Source organism: Hyperolius riggenbachi, chromosome 1 (assembly GCF_040937935.1).
Source record: "Hyperolius riggenbachi isolate aHypRig1 chromosome 1, aHypRig1.pri, whole genome shotgun sequence".
Lineage (NCBI taxonomy): Eukaryota > Metazoa > Chordata > Amphibia > Anura > Hyperoliidae > Hyperolius > Hyperolius riggenbachi.
Window position 1 is genome coordinate 2105078 of NC_090646.1, and position 19454 is coordinate 2124531.

A 19454-nucleotide genomic window follows, 5' to 3' on the forward strand; every position below is an offset into this window, starting at 1 on the left:
TTCTCGTGAAAGGAATGTGGTGTCATCTTTGCCCGCCATAACTGGTTCTCGTTAAAGGATTTAAAGTACATTCATTTCAAATACACAGCAGGGCCTCGAAAGTCCGCCTCCTGTATTGTTATTTTTGGTCACTACCTCGGGGCGGGCGGGCGTGCATGCCTGCCCGCTGCCCTCCTTGGATGTGTAGTGGTAGCCGTTGCTCAGGCTCCACACCGGATTCAAACCTCTCATTCCCCGGCCATTACCCGGGGTCACAATGGCAGACTTGCCCGCCTCCACAGGATTCTCATTGTAGCGGTACTGAACAAGTACACAGCAAGTAGAAAATGTAAATTAAAAACAAAACGTAAGCTTTTTAACAATGCCATGGAAAGTTGAGAAGGAAGTCACACATTACCTGACATCACTGAGTGAGGAAGAGCAATCACGCCATGTTGCGCAGTAGTCCAGCATGGCCGTCACTACACAAACAGCTGTTTGCGGTGCGTTACACAGTGAGTTTGGTGTGTCAGTGTGAAGCAGTACTCTAATTACACTCCCTGTTTGATGTATACACATGCAAGATGTTTGAAAGCACGTTAGGCCTGCAATTTAGCATTCAATGTGATTTCTGCCCTTAAAACGCTGCTTTGCGTCACATCCAGATTTTTCACCGGGACTTTTGGCATGTATCCCACTCCGCCATGCCCCCCTCCAGGTGTTAGACCCCTTGAAACATCTTTTCCATCACTTTTGTGGCCAGCATAATTTTTTCTATTTTTCAAAGTTCGCCTCCCCATTGAAGTCTATTGCGGTTCGCGAATTTTTCCGCGAACCGAACCTTCCGCGGAAGTTCGCGAACCCGGTTCGCGAACTGAAAATCGGAGGTTCGCGACATCTCTAATTCTAAGGTATAGCATAAGTAATTGCCGGGGGAGATCTTCAATCAACTTAATTGAAGATCGCAAGATTGGAGGATACTGTATACGTTGGATCGTTTACTGAGGATACTGGTGTGGGAACATTTTTTTAAAGGTACAGGTAAGTATTTCTGGTTAATAAAGAATATTAAAATACTTTTTCGTGGTTGTGTTTTTATTTCATTTAACCCTTAGGAGGAGGGTGGGCATCTGGGGTCCCCTTCTTAAAGGGGACTCCCAGATGCCACCATGAACCCCCCCCAGGACGTTGGCGGCCCTCACCTCCTCCTGGGGCACCGGAGGTGGGGAAGAGCCCCTTGTCTATGGATTGGACAAGGGTTCCGGGGGGGGGGGGGGGGGAGGGGAAGGCTTGGCCGCCCCTCCCCCCCGGAGCCCCTCCATACCAAGGACCATGCGGGCTGGTATAGCTCAGGGTGCAAAGCCCCAGTCGGCCGGGGCTCCGCATTCTGGCTATTCCAGCCTGCATGGGGGACAAGGGGTTAAAGAGGCTCGGGAGGGGGGACCCCATGTCATTTTTTTTTATTTCCCACACTCAGCACAAAAAAAATAATATTTTTCTTTTAAATATTGTTTCCCACTATCTTTTAAACATATCCTGCAAATTTGGTGTTGCTAGGATGTAAGGGGCTATTAACTGCTGGGAAATATTTCCCACGATCTGTCATTGACCGGCATTTAAATGCATCGTTGTTGTTTTTTTAACTTTTAAAATCGATTTTCTCAAAAAGTATAAGGTCATTTTGAAAAAAATGTTTTTTCTCTTGCTCCCACTTTTCTTCTTACATAACCTGCAAATTTGGTGTTTCTGGCATTTAAGGGGGCTTTGCTATTAACCCTTAAAGTCGGCGGGTTTTGGGCAACGGTAGCTGAATTTGAATTCGAGAGTAAAATTTGGGAATTTGGAGAGCAACCCTGCTTCCAACCCTTCCTTCATCATACAAACCGCAACAATGTTCCTCTGCACCATTCACTATCTGTATGCAGGTCTTAAAGGGAATGTCCAAGCAAATAAAAAAAAAAATCTACTTACCTGGTGCTTACTCCAGCCCCTGGCAGCCACTATGTCCCACGCCGCATCTCCGCTCCAAGCCGCCTGCTCAGGGTCTCCGCCGGTGCCGAGGCCGACCTTGCGAGGTCATCCTGTACTGTTTTTATTTGCTCAGACTTTCCCTTCCATTCTCTAGCCCTTGAGCCGGTCATATAAGACAGCTGAAAAGCAGTCATGAAACACTGGGTAAAACAGTATTAAAGGGCAACTGAGGTGAGAGGGATATGGATGCTGCCATATTTATTTCCTTAGAAGAAATACCAGTTGCCTGGCAGCCCTGCTGATTCTCTAGCCATAGCCCCCGAACAAGCATGCAGCAGATCAGGTGTTTCTGACATTATTGTCAGATCTGAGAAGATTAGCTGCATGCTTGTTTCTGGCCGAATAGATCAGCAGGGCTGCCAGGCAACTGGTATTGTTTAAAAGGAAATAAATATGGCAGCCTCCATATTATTTTCACTTCAGTTGTCTTTTAATAATTAAAAATAATGCTAACATTTGTCCAACGCTTCTCTCCTGTTGGACTCAAACCGCTTGAGAGCTGCAGCCACTAGGCAGGGCTCAGTAGGCCACCCTGGAGTGTTAGGGAGTCTTGCCCAAGGACGCCATGTTGAATAGGTAACTGGCTCCAGCAAGGAATCAATCCCTGGTCTCCTGTGTCAATGGTGGAGTCTTCTCTGTGTGGGACATGTTTTAGCACCAAGACCTTCTGTCACACCATTGCTTATATGAAGAGAGCTCTGCCCAGGCTCCTGATCTCCCACAGAGCCGGGACAAGGTCCTTCAGCACCCAAGGCTGAGACAGCAAAGTGCGCCCCTCCATCCCTCCCACCCCAGCCGTCACTCTGATTGCTATTAGAGTAAGAGGCACCCCAGGGCCCCCAACCTTCCCAACACCTTAATCTCTAGTTATCTGGCTTGCTGTCACTGTCATGTATCCCCTTTTCTTATTTCTTTCTGCTTCAAACACAATAGGAAATGATAGCTGAGTGAGTTGTGCGCCCCCTCCTACACTGCGCCCTGAGGCTGGAGCCTCTCCAGCCTCTGCCTCGGCCCGGCCCTGCCCGGCAATGTTGGATGGATCTCCATTCTCTATATTAGACAGGATTACCTGTAGAAGACTCTAAGAAAGTTGTATATATCAGATACAGATGTATTCAGACCCATATATTCATTACATCTAGGTGAAGAATGCTGTCCTCCTCCACTAACACCTCAGGAAGCAGCAACCTTCTCTCGGTGGTCCTGGTGGGAATTCCGGGTGTGGAGGCTCTGTACTCCTGGATCTTGGTCTTCTTCTGCCTCCTTGGTGTACTTGCTTTGGGAGGAAACCTTCTTTTGATACTTATCATCAAGACAAATGATTCTCTTCAGACGCCGATGTATGACTTTGTCTCCATGTTGGCCATCGCCGACCTCGCTCTCTCGCTGGTCACGTTCCCCACCGTTTTAGGTGTATTTTCTTCTCAGTCTGTGAAGCTTTCATTGGCAGTTTGCCTGGCTCAGATGTTCTTTGTTCACTTCCTGTCAGTTGCAGAATCTTCTGTCCTCCTGGTGATGGCATACGACCGGTTGGTGGCTATCTGCAACCCTCTGAGATACTCGTCACTTCTCACCAATCAGCTCATCAGGAGGCTGGGACTATTCACCGTGCTCCGAGGCTTGGCCGTGATGTTGCCTATTCCAATCATGCTGAAGAGATCCAGCCTATGTAAGGGCACGGCTTTGTCCCATGCCTTCTGCTTGCACCCTGATCTCATGAGACTCCTCTGCTCCAACATCACCACCAACAATGGTTACAGCATATTCGCAGTCCTCTCCACCATGGGGGTGGACGCTCTCCTCATTCTCCTCTCGTACGCTCTGATACTGAGGGCCATCTGTCGGCTGAGCTTAGCGTCCGAGCGGTGGAAAGCCTTCAACACCTGTGCCTGCCATATCAGTCTTCTGCTTTTCTTCTACACTCCTATGATCAGTCTATCTATGATTCACCGACTTGGAGGTCACACATCTTCTACGGTTCATGCCCCCATGGCCTACATTCACTTCCTCCTGCCACCTGCACTAAACCCCATCATATACGGTATAAAAACCAAAAAGATCTACCAACAAATAACCCGTAATGCCAAGGAGACTTTTCTGAGCTGGATGCACAGGCCGAAAGGGTTGTCTGTCCTTCTCTGAGAGCTGCTCCAAGACTGGCAGCCTCAACATGTCCCTTTCTGGGTCACCCGGTGGTTGAGTGAGGACCTCAGTTACCGGGAAGTAAGCTGGGCTTCAGGCAAGACTATATGTGGACTTTATATGCTTCTCTCCTTTATTATCGAATTCTAACCTACGGCCCAAACTCATCCAGGCAAGGCTGTATACATATTGTGTAAACTTGCTGAACAAATTGTATGATTTATAATCAATATGTTATTTTATGATGACTTGTTTTTTCTGATCATTTATAAGCTGTATCAGTGATGACTTTGCTGTACTACTTCCTTAACAATACATGTTGTACTTGTTTGTACTTGTTTTGTTTTAAAATCAATAAAAATTGATTTGCTAAAAAAAAAAAAAAAAAAAAAGAAACTGTGACAAAATTTTCAGCCTTATTTCTTCTATCCTATAAGTTCCTATACCTGTTCTAGTGTGGTCTGTCTTACTGCAGCCTTCTGTAGTTTCACTGTCTCTGTATAATATCTAATTCTTTTCTTTGTCAAGCTTTGTCCACCCAGAGGGGAATGCACTGCCTCTGTTGTGATAAATACAAGTTATGCAGCTGCGCAGTGCTGAACTGTAAAAAAAATCACCTGGTCACTGGGGGGATAAAGCTCTGGGGCTGAAGAGGTTAAAGGGACTCAGAGCTGAAAAATTAAAAAGATTTGATACATACCTGGGGCTTCCTCCAGCCCCATCCGCTCCGATCTCTCCCACGCTGCCATCCTCCGCTGCCTGCAGCTTCTGCACCAGGGCCCGTCACTTCCTCCAGCCCCCTCCCCTCCGATCGCTCCCACACCGCCATCCGCCGCTGCCTGCAGCTTCTGCACCGGGTCCCGTTACTTCCTCCAGCCCCATCCGCCAGGATCGCTCCCACACCGCTGTCCTCCGCTGCCTGCAGCACCTGCACCGGGTCCCGTCACTTCCTCCAGCCCCCTCCGATCACTCCCACACTGCCGTCCTCCGCTGCCTGCAGCACCTGCACCGGGTCCTGTCACTTCCTCCAGCCCCATCCGCTTGGATCGCTCCCACACCGCTGTCCTCCGCTGCCTGCAGCTTCTGCACCGGGTCCCGTTACTTCCTCCAGCCCCATCCGCCTGGATCGCTGCCACACCGCTGTCCTCCGCTGCCTGCAGCACCTGCACCGGGTCCCGTCACTTCCTCCAGCCCCCTCCCCTCCAATCGCTCCCACACCGCCGTCCTCCGCTGCCTGCAGCACCTGCACCGGGTCCCGTCACTTCCTCCAGCCCCCTCCCCTCCAATCGCTCCCACACCGCTGTCCTCCGCTGCCTGCAGCACCTGCACCGGGTCCCGTCACTTCCTCCAGCCCCATCCGCTTGGATCGCTCCCACGCCGCTGTCCTCCGCTGCCTGCAGCTCCTGCACCGGGTCCCGTCACTTCCTCCAGCCCCATCCGCCTGGATCGCTCCCACGCCGCTGTCCTCCGCTGCCTGCAGCTTCTGCACCGGGTCCCGTCACTTCCTCCAGCCCCCTCCCCTCCAATCGCTCCCACACCGCTGTCCTTCGCTGCCTGCAACACCTGCACTGGGTCCCGTCACTTCCTCCAGCCCCCTCCGATCGCTCCCACACCACTGTCCTCCGCTTTCTGCAGCTTCTGCACCGGGTCCCGTCACTTCTGTCAGTTGGAGCCAGTCTAGCGTAAGAGAAGTGTGCACTCTATGTATCTCTCCTGCCACTGCTGGAGAGATACGCAAACAGCACACTTCTCTCACGTTAGACTGGCTCTGACTGACAGAAGTGACGGGACCCGGTGCAGAAGCTGCAGGCAGCGGAGGACGGTGGTGTGGGAGCGATAGGGGCGGAGGGGGCTGGAGCAGGTGCTGCAGGCAGCGGAGTACAGGAGGCGTGGGAGCGATAGGGGCGGAGGGGGCGTGGGAGCGATAGGGGCGGAGGGGGTTGGAGGAAGTGACGGGACCTGGTGCAGAAGCTGCAGGCAGCGGACGACAGCGGTGTGGGAGCGATCGGAGGGGAGGGGGCTGGAGGAAGTGATGGGACCCGGTGGAGAAGCTGCAGGCAGCGGACGACTGCAGCGTGGGAGCGATCGGAGGGGAGGGGCTGGAGGAAGTGACGGGACCCGGTGCAGGTGCTGCAGGTAGCGGAGCACGGCGGTGTGGGAGTGACTGGAGGGGAGGGGGCTGGAGGAAGTGACCAGACTCGGTGGAGAAGCTGCAGGCAGTGGAGGACGGTGGTGTGGGAGCGATCGGAGGGGAGGGGCTGGAGGAAGTGATGAGATCTGGTGCAGAAGCTGCCGTTGGCGGAGGACGACGGTGTAGGAACGATCGGAGGGGATGGGGCTGGAGGAAGTGACGGGGCCCGGTACTGGAGCTGCAGGCAGCGGAGGACAGCGGCGTGGGAGCGATCGGAAAGAAGGGGGCTGGAGGAAGTGACGGAACCCAGTGCAGAAGCTGCAGGTAGCGGAGGACTGCAGCGTGGGAGCGATTGGAGGGGAGGGGGCTGGAGGAAGTGACGGGACCTGGTGCAGAAGCTGCAGGCAGCGGAGTACAGGAGGCGTGGGAGCGATAGGGGCGGAGGGGGCTGGAGGAAGTGACGGGACTCGGTGGAGAAGCTGCAGGCAGCGGAGGACGGCGGTGTGGGAGCGATCGGAGGGGAGGGGGCTGGAGGAAGTGACGGGACCCGGTGCAGGAGCTGCAGGCAGCGGAGTACAGGAGGCGTGGGAGCGATCGGAGGGGATGGGGCTGGAGGAAGTGACGGGACTCGGTGGAGAAGCTGCAGGCAGCGGACGACGGCAACGTGGGAGCGATCGGAGGGGAGGGGCTGGAGGAAGTGACGGGACCCGGTGCAGGTGCTGCAGGCAGCGGAGCACGGCGGTGTGGGAGTGACTGGAGGGGAGGGGGCTGGAGGAAGTGACGGGACTCAATGGAGAAGTTGCAGGCAGTGGAGGACGGTGGTGTGGGAGCAATCGGAGGGGAGGGGCTGGAGGAAGTGACGGGACCCGGTGCAGGTGCTGCAGGCAGCGGAGTACAGGAGGCGTGGGAGCGATCGGAGGGGATGGGGCTGGAGGAAGTGACGGGACTCGGTGGAGAAGCTGCAGGCAGCGGACGACGGCAACGTGGGAGCGATCGGAGGGGAGGGGCTGGAGGAAGTGACGGGACCCGGTGCAGGTGCTGCAGGCAGCGGAGCACGGCGGTGTGGGAGTGACTGGAGGGGAGGGGGCTGGAGGAAGTGACGGGACTCAATGGAGAAGTTGCAGGCAGTGGAGGACGGTGGTGTGGGAGCAATCGGAGGGGAGGGGCTGGAGGAAGGCCCGGGTATGTATAACATCTTTGTATGTTTGAGCTCCGGTACACTGTATAGCATAGCTCCCAACTGTTCCTCTTTCGGAGGGACAGTCCCTCTTTGGGAGCCCTGTCCCTCTTTCCTCCTCATTTGTCCCTCTTTCAGGGCTTTGTCCCTCTTTCTATGTAAATATATATATTTCTCTACTAAAATGTGTTTGATTGACTCTAGACTTTATTCCCATCCTTTAACCACTTCAGGATTCGGCGTACGCTTAACTACGCCCCTGAATCCTGAAGTGGATGCCATGGAAACGGCCGCTTGTATGAGCGGCCGTTCCATGTCAGTTCACGGAGCGTGTCTCCGTGAACACCCTGCGAGCCGCCGATCGCAGCTCGCAGGGTAAATGTAAACACACGGGGAAGATCTTCCCCGGTGTTTACATGTGAACGGCGCTGCTGCGCAGCAGCGCCGTGGCAGAGATCGGCGATCCCCGGCCTCTGATTGGCCGGGGACCGCCGGCACCTGATAGGCTGAAGCCTATCCTATCCGGCGCAGGACGGAGTTCCGTCCTGCGCCGCTCACAGAGGGAGGGAAGGGGAAGGAGGCCAGGGAGCGCTGCGGAGGGGGGCTTTGAAGAGCCCCACCCCCCCGCAAGCGCATGCAGCCGGCGGCGATCAGACCCCCCCAGCAGGACATCCCCCTAGTGGGGAAAAAAGGGGGGAAGTCTGATCGCCCTGGCTGCCAGCTGATCGGTGCTGCGGGCTGGAGAGCCCACGCAGCACCGATCAGGCACCCCCTCCCCTGGCACTGAAGTGGTTAAATGTATATATTACTTCATTTTAAAATGTTAAAATAAAGGAAAATGAACCAGGATTGAAAGGACCAGTGTGATTTGATTAGAAAACAACATATTTTTCTTATGAAATCTTTATGGTATGCGTGACTAGGGGTGTGTCATGGGCGTGATCAGGGGTGTGGCAGAGGTGTGGCTTAAGTGCCCCTTTTATGTTATGGAGGTGTGGCTGCTCTCCTTGCATTGAAGGGCAGATATTATTAGCAGGAAACTCCGGCTCAGAACAGGGGACGCTCTATAGTGAATATCTCGGTATACAGTTAGTGGGAGGGTCATGTGACTGCCTGGTGTAGCAGCAGGGGGCGGGGCTCCCCTCCGGGGAGGGTCATGTGACTGCCTGGTGTAGCAGCAGCAGGGGGCGGGGCTCTCTTCTACACTCTCATCATACGGGTGAGCACTGCAGGCAGTGACGGTACACTGCGCATGCGCGAGAGTTAGGGACATGCGCAGGAGCGGCTGGGCGCCGGTAAGATCGCGGGCCGCGTGCTTCCGGGGGGCGGGGCTGAGAGGTGACGGGAAGGTGAGCGGCGCGTGGCGGCTCCGGTGACGGAGGGGAGGTAGTATAGCCGTATGTACGGCGCTGGGCGGGACACGTGACGCGTGGCATGCTGGGGGAGGGGCGTCACGTGGTGCCCTCAGTTACATTGTATCCCTCCTGTGTGTGATGCGGGGAGGTGAGGAGAGGGTCAGCTACTGGGGGGAGGGGGAGTCTGGGGGGGGAGAGGAGAGGGTCAGGCACCACCGGGGAGGGGTTCTTAAAGCACACCTGAGTGATGTGGAGGCGGCCATATTTCCTGTTACACAATCCCAGTTGCCTGGCAGCCCTGCTGATCTCTTTGGCTGCAGTAGTGTCTGAATCACACACCTGAAACAAGCAGCTTATCCAGTCACCTGATCTGCTGCATGCTTGTTCAGGGGCTATGGCTGAAAGCATTACAGGCAGTGGATCAGCAGTGCAGCCAGGTAACTGGTATGTATGAAGTGGAAATAACTATGGCAGCCTCCATATCCCAGTGGTTACAGTTGTCCTTGAGGCCGGTTTCCAGTAGCCGTCACATGTCCTGAAAGACGCGCAGCGGCACTTCCTGTTCCCCGAGTACGCAGCGGAGTCTGGGGAGCCGTGCCATGCATGACTGTGGGAATCGCTGCCATCCGCATGAAAGGAAAATGGCAAGCGATTCTGATGGCGGCTGCATTATACCGTTTCCCCGCGTGATTTGCCTGCGGGGGGGGGGGGGGCTTTGGTTAACGGTTAGGAATCAGTAGATGGAGGGTTCTGTGTCAGAGTAGAATATCAGTAAATATTAGCAATATTTTACTATTAAGAAGTCAGTAGTAGCATGTCGCTAATCTCTGCATTATTCTACTAGCAGCAAACCCTGCGCCCTTTTCCACATGTATGCAGCACAGCCACCCCACAGTGTGCCCCACAGAAACTGGAAGGGGGACATCAGAGCTGATTAGTGCAGGTGTTGTAGATGACTAACAAAGGCTCCTGCTCTGTGTGCAGATTGCACAGCCGTCCCACAGTGTACCTAACAGACACGGGGGGGGGGGGGAATAGCTGATTAGTGCAGATGAGTAACAAGGGCTCCTGCTCCGTGTGCAGATAGCACAGCCGTCCCACAGTGTACCTAACAGACACGGGGGGGGGGGGGGAATAGCTGATTAGTGCAGATGAGTAACCAGGGCTCCTGCTCCGTGTGCAGATAGCACAGCCGTCCCACAGTGTACCTAACAGACACGGGGGGGGGGGGGGGGAATAGCTGATTAGTGCAGATGAGTAACAAGGGCTCCTGCTCCGTGTGCAGATAGCACAGCCGTCCCACAGTGTACCTAACAGACACGGGGGGGGGGGGGGAGAATAGCTGATTAGTGCAGATGAGTAACAAGGGCTCCTGCTCCGTGTGCGGATAGCACAGCCGTCCCACAGTGTACCTAACGAGGAAGGGGTGGGGGGTTGTTATGTCCCATTCGTGGTAACAAAGGCTCCTGCTTTGTGCACTTCCTGCAGCACATTAGGTGTTTCTGGCCAGTCCCATGGCAATGGTTCTCCAGACACAGAGTGACTCTGGTGGTCTCGCTGCCAGTGTATTTGGGTCACACTGCTGGAGTGGGTCGGTTCAGTGGTTGGTTCTCTCACAGGAAAGTTATGCTGCTTATGATCACATGACGATGCTGCCCGCTCTGATTGGCTGTTTTCTCTCTCTGTAGGGTGTGAACACATAGAGGACTCCTGTACATCATGTTGCCTGTGCCCCGTGCCTCCCTATTGCTCCGCCTCCTCAGAGCACCATGTGTGACCCCTAACCGGGGCAGAAAGTCACGCCATGACCCCCCAGCCAAGTCCAAGGCTTCCCGCATCAAATACCCCCCAGCCGTGTGTGTGGAGGAGCTTTTGAACATCCATCACCGATACCAGGAGTACACTGCCCTAGTGACCGCACTCAGGTACTGACCGCTGAACTACTGACTGTACTGTGCTAACTGCTGTATGAGAAGTGAGGGTGCTGGTACAGAACCTGTGGAGAGGGGTGAGGGTGCCTGTAAAGACCTGTGGGTGGTGGTGGTACAATAGAGGGGTGAGGGTGTCATGTAGGGTGGTACGATAGAGGGTGCTGGTACAGAACCCATGGGTAGGGGTGGTACAGTGGAGAGATGAAAGCTGGTACAGAACCTGTGGGTAGGGTGGTACAGTAGAGGGGTGAAAGCTGGTACAGAACTGTGGGTAGGGTGGTACAGTGGAGAGATGAAAGCTGGTACAGAACCTGTGGGTAGGGTGTACAGTAGAGGGGTGAAAGCTGGTACAGTACCTATGGGTAGGGTGGTACAGTAGAGGGGTGAGGGTGCTGGTACAGAACTTATGGGTAGAGGGGTGAGGATGCTGAGGTAACAGGTATTGATCCATATCCAGTTGTAGATGCACACTGATCCTGGTCACTGTAGTCTGTGCAGGTCAGAGCTCTGTAGGGAGCTGGTACAGTACCTATGGGTAGGGTGGGGTGGTGAGGGTGCTGGTACGGTACCTATGAGTAGGGTTGTGTGGTAGAGGGGTGAGGATGCTGGTACAGTACCGTGGGGTGGTGTGGTGAGGGTGCTGGTACAGAACCTATGGGTAGGGTGGTGTGGTAGAGGGGTGAGGGTGCTGGTACAGAACCTATGGGTAGAGTGGTGTGATGGAGCTGGTACAGAACCTATGGGTAGAGTGGTGTGGTAGAGGGGTGAGGGTGCTGGTACAGAACCTATGGGTAGGGTGGTATGATAGAGGGGTGATGGAGCTGGTACAGAACCTATGGGTAGGGTGGTGTGGTAGAGGGGTGAGGGTGCTGGTACAGTACCTATGGGTAGGGTTGTGTGGTAGAGGGGTGTACAGAACCTATGGGTAGGGTGGGGTGGTGAGGGTGCTGGTACAGAACCTATGGGAAGGGTGGTGTGGTAGAGGGGTGAGGGTGCTGAGGTAACAGGCATTGATCCATATCCAGTTGTAGATGCACACTGATCCTGGTCACTGTGGTCTGTGCAGGTCAAAGCTCTGTAGGGAGCTGGTACATAACCTATGGGTAGAGTGGTGAGGGTGCTGGTACAAAACCGATGGGTGTGGGTGGTATGATAGAGGTGTGACGGAGTGGGTACAGAACCCATGGGTAGGGTGGGATGGTGAGGGTGGTAGTACAGAACCCATGGCTGGGGGTGGTACAGTAAAGGGGTGAGGGAGCTAGAACAGAACCCATGCGTAGGGTGGTGTGGTGAGGGAGCTGGTACATAACCAATGGGTAGGGTGGTATGATAGAGGGGTGAGGGTGCTGGTACAGAACCTATGGGTGGGGTGGTATGATAGAGGGGTGAGGGTGCTGGTACAGAACCTATGGGTGGGGTGGTATGATAGAGGGGTGAGGGTGCTGGTACAGAACCTATGGGTGAGATGGTATGATAGAGGGGTGAGGGTGCTGGTACAGAACCTATGGGTAGGGTGGTATGATGGAGGGGTGAGGATGCTGGTACAGTACCTATGGGTGGGGTGGTGAGGGTGCTGGTACAGTACTTATGGGTAGAGTGGCATGAAAGAGGGGTGAGGGTGCTGGTACAGAACTTATGGATAGAGGGGTGAGGGTGCTGAGGTAAAGGTATTGAGTCACATCAGGTTGTAGATACACACTGATCCTGGTCACTGTGGTCTGTGCAGAAAGGAGTTCCGTAGGGAGCTGGTACAGAACCTATGGGTAGGGTGGTGTGGTAGAGGGGTGAGGGTGCTGGTACAGAACCTATGGGAAGGGTGGTAGAGGGGAGAGGGTGCTGAGGTAACAGGCATTGATTCATATCCAGTTGTAGATGCACACTGATCCTGGTCACTGTGGTCTGTGCAGGACGGAGTTCCGTAGGGAGCTGGTACAGAACCTGCGGGGGCAGCAGGGTGAATTGTTGCTCAAACAGAAGCTTGAGAAAGAGAGAAAGGAGCATGAGGAGCTGATGGCCTGGAACTTAGAGGAGAACAAGAAAGCCCTACGAAGCAGGTGAGTGCATGTGGCTGTCTCCCAGCTGTGGTCAGGAGGTGCAGGGGTCGGCAGCATTCGGGAGGGGAGGAGCTGTGTTTGGCAGCACTCGGGAGGGGAGGAGCGGTGACTGGCAGCACTCGGGGGAGGGGGGTGGAGCGGGGGCCGAAGGCCGGCAGCACTCGGGAGGGGTGGAGCGGGGGCCGAAGGCCGGCAGCACTCGGGAGGGGTGGAGCGGGGGCCGAAGGCCGGCAGCACTCGGGAGGGGTGGAGCGGGGGCCGAAGGCCGGCAGCACTCGGGAGGGGTGGAGCGGGGGCCGAAGGCCGGCAGCACTCGGGAGGGGTGGAGCGGGGGCCGAAGGCTGGCAGCACTCGGGAGGGGTGGAGCGGGGGCCGGCAGCACTCGGGAGGGGAGGAGCAGGGGCCGAAGGCCGGCAGCAGCACTCGGGAGGGGAGGAGCGGGGGCCGAAGGCCGGCATCACTCGGGAGGAGCGGGGGCCGAAGGCCGGCATCACTCGGGAGGAGCGGGGGCCGAAGGCCGGCATCACTCGGGAGGAGCGGGGGCCGAAGGCCGGCATCACTCGGGAGGAGCGGGGGCCGAAGGCCGGCATCACTCGGGAGGAGCGGGGGCCGAAGGCCGGCATCACTCGGGAGGAGCGGGGGCCGAAGGCCGGCATCACTCGGGAGGAGCGGGGGCCGAAGGCCGGCATCACTCGGGAGGAGCGGGGGCCGAAGGCCGGCATCACTCGGGAGGAGCGGGGGCCGAAGGCCGGCATCACTCGGGAGGAGCGGGGGCCGAAGGCTGGCATCACTCGGGAGGAGCGGGGGCCGAAGGCCGGCATCACTCAGGAGGAGCGGGGGCCGAAGGCCGGCAGCACTCGGGAGGGGAGGAGCGGGGGCCGAAGGCCGGCAGCACTCGGGAGGGGAGGAGCGGGGGCCGAAGGCCGGCATCACTCGGGAGGGGAGGAGCGGGGGCCGAAGGTCGGCATCACTCGGGAGGAGCGGGAGCCGAAGGCTGGCATCACTCGGGAGGGGTGAAGCGGGGGCCGAAGGTCGGCAGCACTCGGGAGGGGAGGAGCGGGGGCCGAAGGCCAGCAACACTCGGGAGGGGAGGAGCGGGGGCCGAAGGCCGGCAGCACTCGGGAGGGGAGGAGCGGGGGCCGAAGGCCGGCAGCACTCGGGAGGGGAGGAGCGGGGGCCGAAGGCCGGCATCACTCGGGAGGAGCGGGGGCCGAAGGCCGGCATCACTCGGGAGGGGTGAAGCGGGGGCCGAAGGTCGGCATCACTCGGGAGGAGCGGGGGCCGAAGGTCGGCATCACTCGGGAGGAGCGGGGGCCGAAGGCCGGCATCACTCGGGAGGAGCGGGGGCCGAAGGCTGCCATCACTCGGGAGGGGAGAAGCGGGGGCCGAAGGCCGGCATCACTCGGGAGGAGCGGGGGCCGAAGGCTGGCATCACTCGGGAGGGGAGAAGCGGGGGACCGAAGGTCGGCATCACTCGGGAGGAGCGGGGGCCGAAGGCCGGCAACACTCGGGAGGGGAGGAGCGAGGGCCGGCAGCACTCGGGAGGGGAGGAGCGGGGGCCGAAGGCCTGCAGCACTCGGGAGGGGAGGAGCGGGGGCCGAAGGCCGGCAGCACTCGGGAGGGGAGGAGCGGGGGCCGAAGGCCGGCAGCACTCGGGAGGGGAGGAGCGGGGGCCGAAGGCCGGCAGCACTCGGGAGGGGAGGAGCGGGGGCCGAAGGCCGGCAGCACTCGGGAGGGGAGGAGCGGGGGCCGAAGGCCGGCAGCACTCGGGAGGGGAGGAGCGGGGGCCGAAGGCCGGCAGCACTCGGGAGGGGAGGAGCGGGGGCCGAAGGCCGGCAGCACTCGGGAGGGGAGGAGCGGGGGCCGAAGGCCGGCAGCACTCGGGAGGGGAGGAGCGGGGGCCGAAGGCCGGCAGCACTCGGGAGGAGCGGGGGCCGAAGGCCGGCATCACTCGGGAGGGGTGAAGCGGGGGCCGAAGGTCGGCATCACTCAGGAGGAGCGGGGGCCGAAGGCCGGCATCACTCGGGAGGAGCGGGGGCCGAAGGCTGCCATCACTCGGGAGGGGAGAAGCGGGGGCCGAAGGCCGGCATCACTCGGGAGGAGCGGGGGCCGAAGGCTGGCATCACTCGGGAGGGGAGAAGCGGGGGACCGAAGGTCGGCATCACTCGGGAGGAGCGGGGGCCGAAGGCCGGCAACACTCGGGAGGGGAGGAGCGAGGGCCGGCAGCACTCGGGAGGGGAGGAGCGGGGGCCGAAGGCCTGCAGCACTCGGGAGGGGAGGAGCGGGGGCCGAAGGCCGGCAGCACTCGGGAGGGGAGGAGCGGGGGCCGAAGGCCGGCAGCACTCGGGAGGGGAGGAGCGGGGGCCGAAGGCCGGCAGCACTCGGGAGGGGAGGAGCGGGGGCCGAAGGCTGGCATCACTCGGGAGGAGCGGGGGCCGAAGGCTGGCATCACTCGGGAGGGGTGAAGCGGGGGCCGAAGGTCGGCAGCACTCGGGAGGAGCGGGGGCCGAAGGCCGGCATCACTCGGGAGGGGTGAAGCGGGGGCCGAAGGTCGGCAGCACTCGGAATTGGAGGCAACACTTGGGAGGGGCCCCCGCTCCGGAGGCTGGCAGCACTCGGAATTGGAGGTGGGTGGGCGGATGTAACGCACGTAATCCTATGTGATAACTCACACTGCGGCGATTGTGATTTCCTGCCAATGTGATGCATGCAGCATTTTCCAGGGGGTGGAGATCAGGGATGAGCTCCGGATAATTCCGAATGGGTTTCATGATAAGTAGAGCAGCAGCTGAGCGAGGGGGTGGGGGGGTGGAAGGGGGTTACATGGCCCATCGGCCTTCTTTAATCCGTCCCACACTGCGTCACGTGACTACCACTGCTTCCTGCTTCTGGTTTGAAGGAGGAAGCAGTGGTAGTCACATGACGCAGCGTGGGACGGATTAAAGAAGACGGTAAGTGTAACCCCCTTCTACCCCCCGTGCATTATTTAACCAGATAAATTCGAATGAAACCCATTCCATCCGGAGCTCATCCCTGGTGGAGATGCAATTCTCATTCACTGGAAAGACTTGCAAGGCGCAATCATGGCAAAATGGCGGAACATCGCAATGCAGAATGGCAGTTACATTCTGCGATTCCCAGTGTGGGGCGGGGCCTTAGAGCGTGTATACGTTTGTGTATCTACAGTATTTGTTCTAGCAGTCACGCCTCTCTGTTTTGTCCGCAGGATAGAGCGTCTCCGGCTGGAGGAGGAGGCTGAGCGGCTGCAGAAGGAGGAGGCAGTCAGACTCCAGGAAGAAGCCAAACTGCAGCGTATTCAGGAGAGGGAGGAGGAGGTGCAGAGGCTGGAGGTAACTCTGTCATGTGACTCCACATTCACCTATCATATACTGACCACTCCCACCCACCTGCTGCATCTCATTCTCAACTCCTCCCCCTTTCACTGCTCTGTACCTCCCTTTACCTCCTGACTCCTCCCCTGTTCACTGCTGTGTTCTCTTGTCCATTCAGATCTGTCTCACCCCCTCGTGGGCGTGTCAGGCTTCCCTTCTCTCATGTATTCCTTTCTTCTGGTATCAGAAACCCTGCATTTCCTCCATAATTGATGCACTCTTATCTATCCTCCACCCTTTGCTGCTTTGTTAGGTTTTTATGGTCTAATGTCCACCTTGCTCTTGTTGCTTCTAGGAGCTCTGCCAAACCTTCATCACCCCTGAGAACCTGACCGAGAGAATTGAGGCAGCCTTAGACAACCCCAAATCGTACAACTTCTGCTTGGACCGGCAGGGCAGAATCTTGCCCCAGAGGATCACCAGTGAGTCCTGAAGCTGTTGGAACCCATGTTCTGTGCTCTGGCTCTCATCATAGTCTATTTACAACAGAACCTAAAACACCCGACCAAACCTACAATACACAAGAGCAGAGCGTGGACATCGCACCAGACACTTCTGTCCATGGTCCCATCACACAGAAGCCACCATAGATGAGAGAACCCGCCGTATACAGGAGCAAAGCATGAACATTTCACTGACACGTCTCTCTATGGTCCCATCACACGGAAACAACCATAGATGAGATAACCTGCCGTATACAGGAGCAGAGCATGGACATTTCACTGACACGTCTCTCCATGGTCCCATCACACGGAAGCCATTATAGATGACACATCCTGTATGTAGGAGCAGAAGATGGACATCTCACCAGACACGTCTCTCCCTGATCCTAACACATGGAAGCCACCATATATTAGCAGAGCATGGACATCTCACCAGACACGTCTCTCCCTGATCCTAACACATGGAAGCCACCATATATGAGCAGAGCATGGACATCTCACCAGACACGTCTCTCCCTGATCCTAACACATGGAAGCCACCATATATGAGCAGAGCATGGACATCTCACCAGACACGTCTCTCCCTGATCCTAACACATGGAAGCCACCATATATGAGCAGAGCATGGACATCTCACCAGACACGTCTCTCCCTGATCCTAACACATGGAAGCCACCATATATGAGCAGAGCATGGACATTTCACTAGACGTGTCTCCATAGTCCTATCACACGGAAGCCACCATGGATGAGACAACCTGTCTGCAGGAGCAGAGCATGGACATCTCATCAGACACATCTCTCTTTGATCCTAACACATGGAAGCCACCATAGATGAGCAGAGCATGGATATTTCACCAGACATGTCTCTCCATAGTCCTATCACATGGAAGCCACCATGGATGAGACAACCTGCTGTATATAGGGACAGAGCATGGAAATCTCACTAGACCTGTCTCTCCATGGTCCCATCACATGGAAGCCACCATGGAAAAGACAACCTGTATGCAGGAGCAGAGCATGGATAACTCATCAGACATGTCTCTCTATGGTCCCATCACACGGAAGCCACCATAGATGATGCAACCTGCCGTATACAGGAGCAAAGCCTGGACATTACACCAGACACATCTCTCTATGGTCCCATCACATGGAAGCCACCATAGATGAGATGACCTGCCGTATACGGGAGCAGAGTATGGACATCTCATCAGACACGTCTCTCCATGGTCCCATCACACTGAAGCCACCATAGATGAGCGGACAGTGGACATTTCACCAGACATGTACAATATCCATAGGACTGCCCACCCCCTGTATGACTGGGATAGAAACCCGCTTCAGAGTTGGGCGCAGTGAGAAGTTCCCTAATTGGTTGGACTCCCACCTTGTGGATAGATCCTCTTAAATTCTGCAGTTTCAATAAAATGTTCAATTTTCTGGGTTGGGTGTTTTCCTGCACAGATGTCGCTGTGGAGGTTACAGGAGGGGCATTTCTGCTTCATTGTATGTGGGTCACTCGATGCGGATTGGACCCCAGCTTGACCACGCTGCTAGATGCTCCGCCCCACATCTGACGCACAGATGCTCCGCCCCACATCTGACGCACACGCACGCTCCTGTCCGCTGTTCAGCCACACCTCAGTGTCACAGGTGCTGTAAAGTGGACAGACGTGTGTTGAGGCCTTTAGGGCAGGTTCTCACTGCAAGAGCTTTCTAAACGCCAGTGATTTGAGAAGCTCTTGCTACTGCTTTGGGGGAGTTGTATAAAATGACATGGCTCCGGTGTGATCACACCCATAGCATTACATTAGCAGGAGCTTATCTAATCTCTAAGCGCTGAGGAAAGCTCTTGTAGTCCAGTCCTAAGGAAGGGGGGTGGTCAGTGAGAATCAAATTCTTCTGAGTTGATGCAAATGTAAACCGTTCAAAGTGGACCAATGGAATCCTATTAAAGTGACATTTGGTCGGTTTTCAGCTACATTCATTCTGAGATGATTGATGTCCCCAGTGAAGCATGTTTTCCCATAAGTCTCATGTCATGACTGGAGGATAATTCTGTATTGCAGTAGCAGGTAGTGTAGTGCCGGTACTACTGTACAATCCCTTTATAGCAAACGCCATCATTTACTAAACCTGAAGTTTGTTATATCAGAAATGATTATACACAAGCACAGAAAGTATACTATAATACTGCATATTAAGTCAGTCAATAACTGGGAGTCATTTTTGCTTTTCAATGCTTCAGCAAGCGAGCACAGGCAGTATCTAAGCTAGATCACAATGCACAGTGCTCAATATGCAGGGATTAGCATGCAATAATCATGCAACAGCTTACACAGTAAGCACCGGTCTCACCAGTAGATGCAGTACTGATAGTATGCTCCTCTGTCCACATGTCTGTGCAGCCTGGATGATGCTGTAACATTGCAGCCATGCACAGGCAAGTCACAGGTGACAGGTAATTCCCTCAGTAATCAGGCAGCAGTTTACACAGGAAGCACCGGTCTCACCAGTAGATGCAGTACTGATAGTATGCTCCTCTGTCCACATGTCTGTGCAGCCTGGATGATGCTGTAACATTGCAGCCATGCACAGGCAAGTCACAGGTGACAGGTAATTCCCTCAGTAATCAGGCAGCAGTTTACACAGGAAGCACAGGCCTCACCAGTAGATGCAGTACTGATAGTGTGCTCATCTGTCCACATGTCTGTGCAGCCTGGATGATGCTGTAGCATTGCAGCCATGCACAAGCAAGTCACAGATGACAGGTAATTCCCTCAGTAATCAGACTGGAGCTTGCATAGGAAGCATAGGCCT

At 56.1% G+C, this 19454-nt stretch overlaps 2 protein-coding genes across 5 annotated transcripts; both read left to right on the forward strand.

Annotated features, from left to right (window-relative positions):
- The first annotated feature begins 3159 nt into the window (after nt 1–3159).
- LOC137511062 (olfactory receptor 51G2-like) lies at nt 3160–4152 on the forward strand. The gene has a single exon (XM_068233950.1). It carries the CDS (start codon nt 3160–3162, stop codon nt 4150–4152), a length of 993 nt encoding a protein of 330 aa, XP_068090051.1.
- A 4543-nt stretch (nt 4153–8695) lies between these two features.
- On the forward strand, nt 8696–18074 carry MRPS26 (mitochondrial ribosomal protein S26). Of its 4 annotated transcripts, none has more exons than XM_068273599.1 (5): nt 8696–8755; nt 10504–10740; nt 12654–12800; nt 16027–16150; nt 16488–18074. In XM_068273599.1, exons 2-5 carry the CDS (start codon nt 10535–10537, stop codon nt 16623–16625), a joined length of 615 nt encoding a protein of 204 aa, XP_068129700.1. In that variant the 5' UTR covers nt 8696–8755; nt 10504–10534; the 3' UTR covers nt 16626–18074. The 4 variants fall into 4 exon arrangements, with proteins under 4 accessions (XP_068129700.1, XP_068129689.1, XP_068129694.1 ...); XM_068273588.1 differs by having other exon boundaries at nt 8726–8809; XM_068273593.1 differs by lacking the exon at nt 8696–8755 and adding an exon at nt 8786–8846.
- Nucleotides 18075–19454: the final 1380 nt, after the last annotated feature.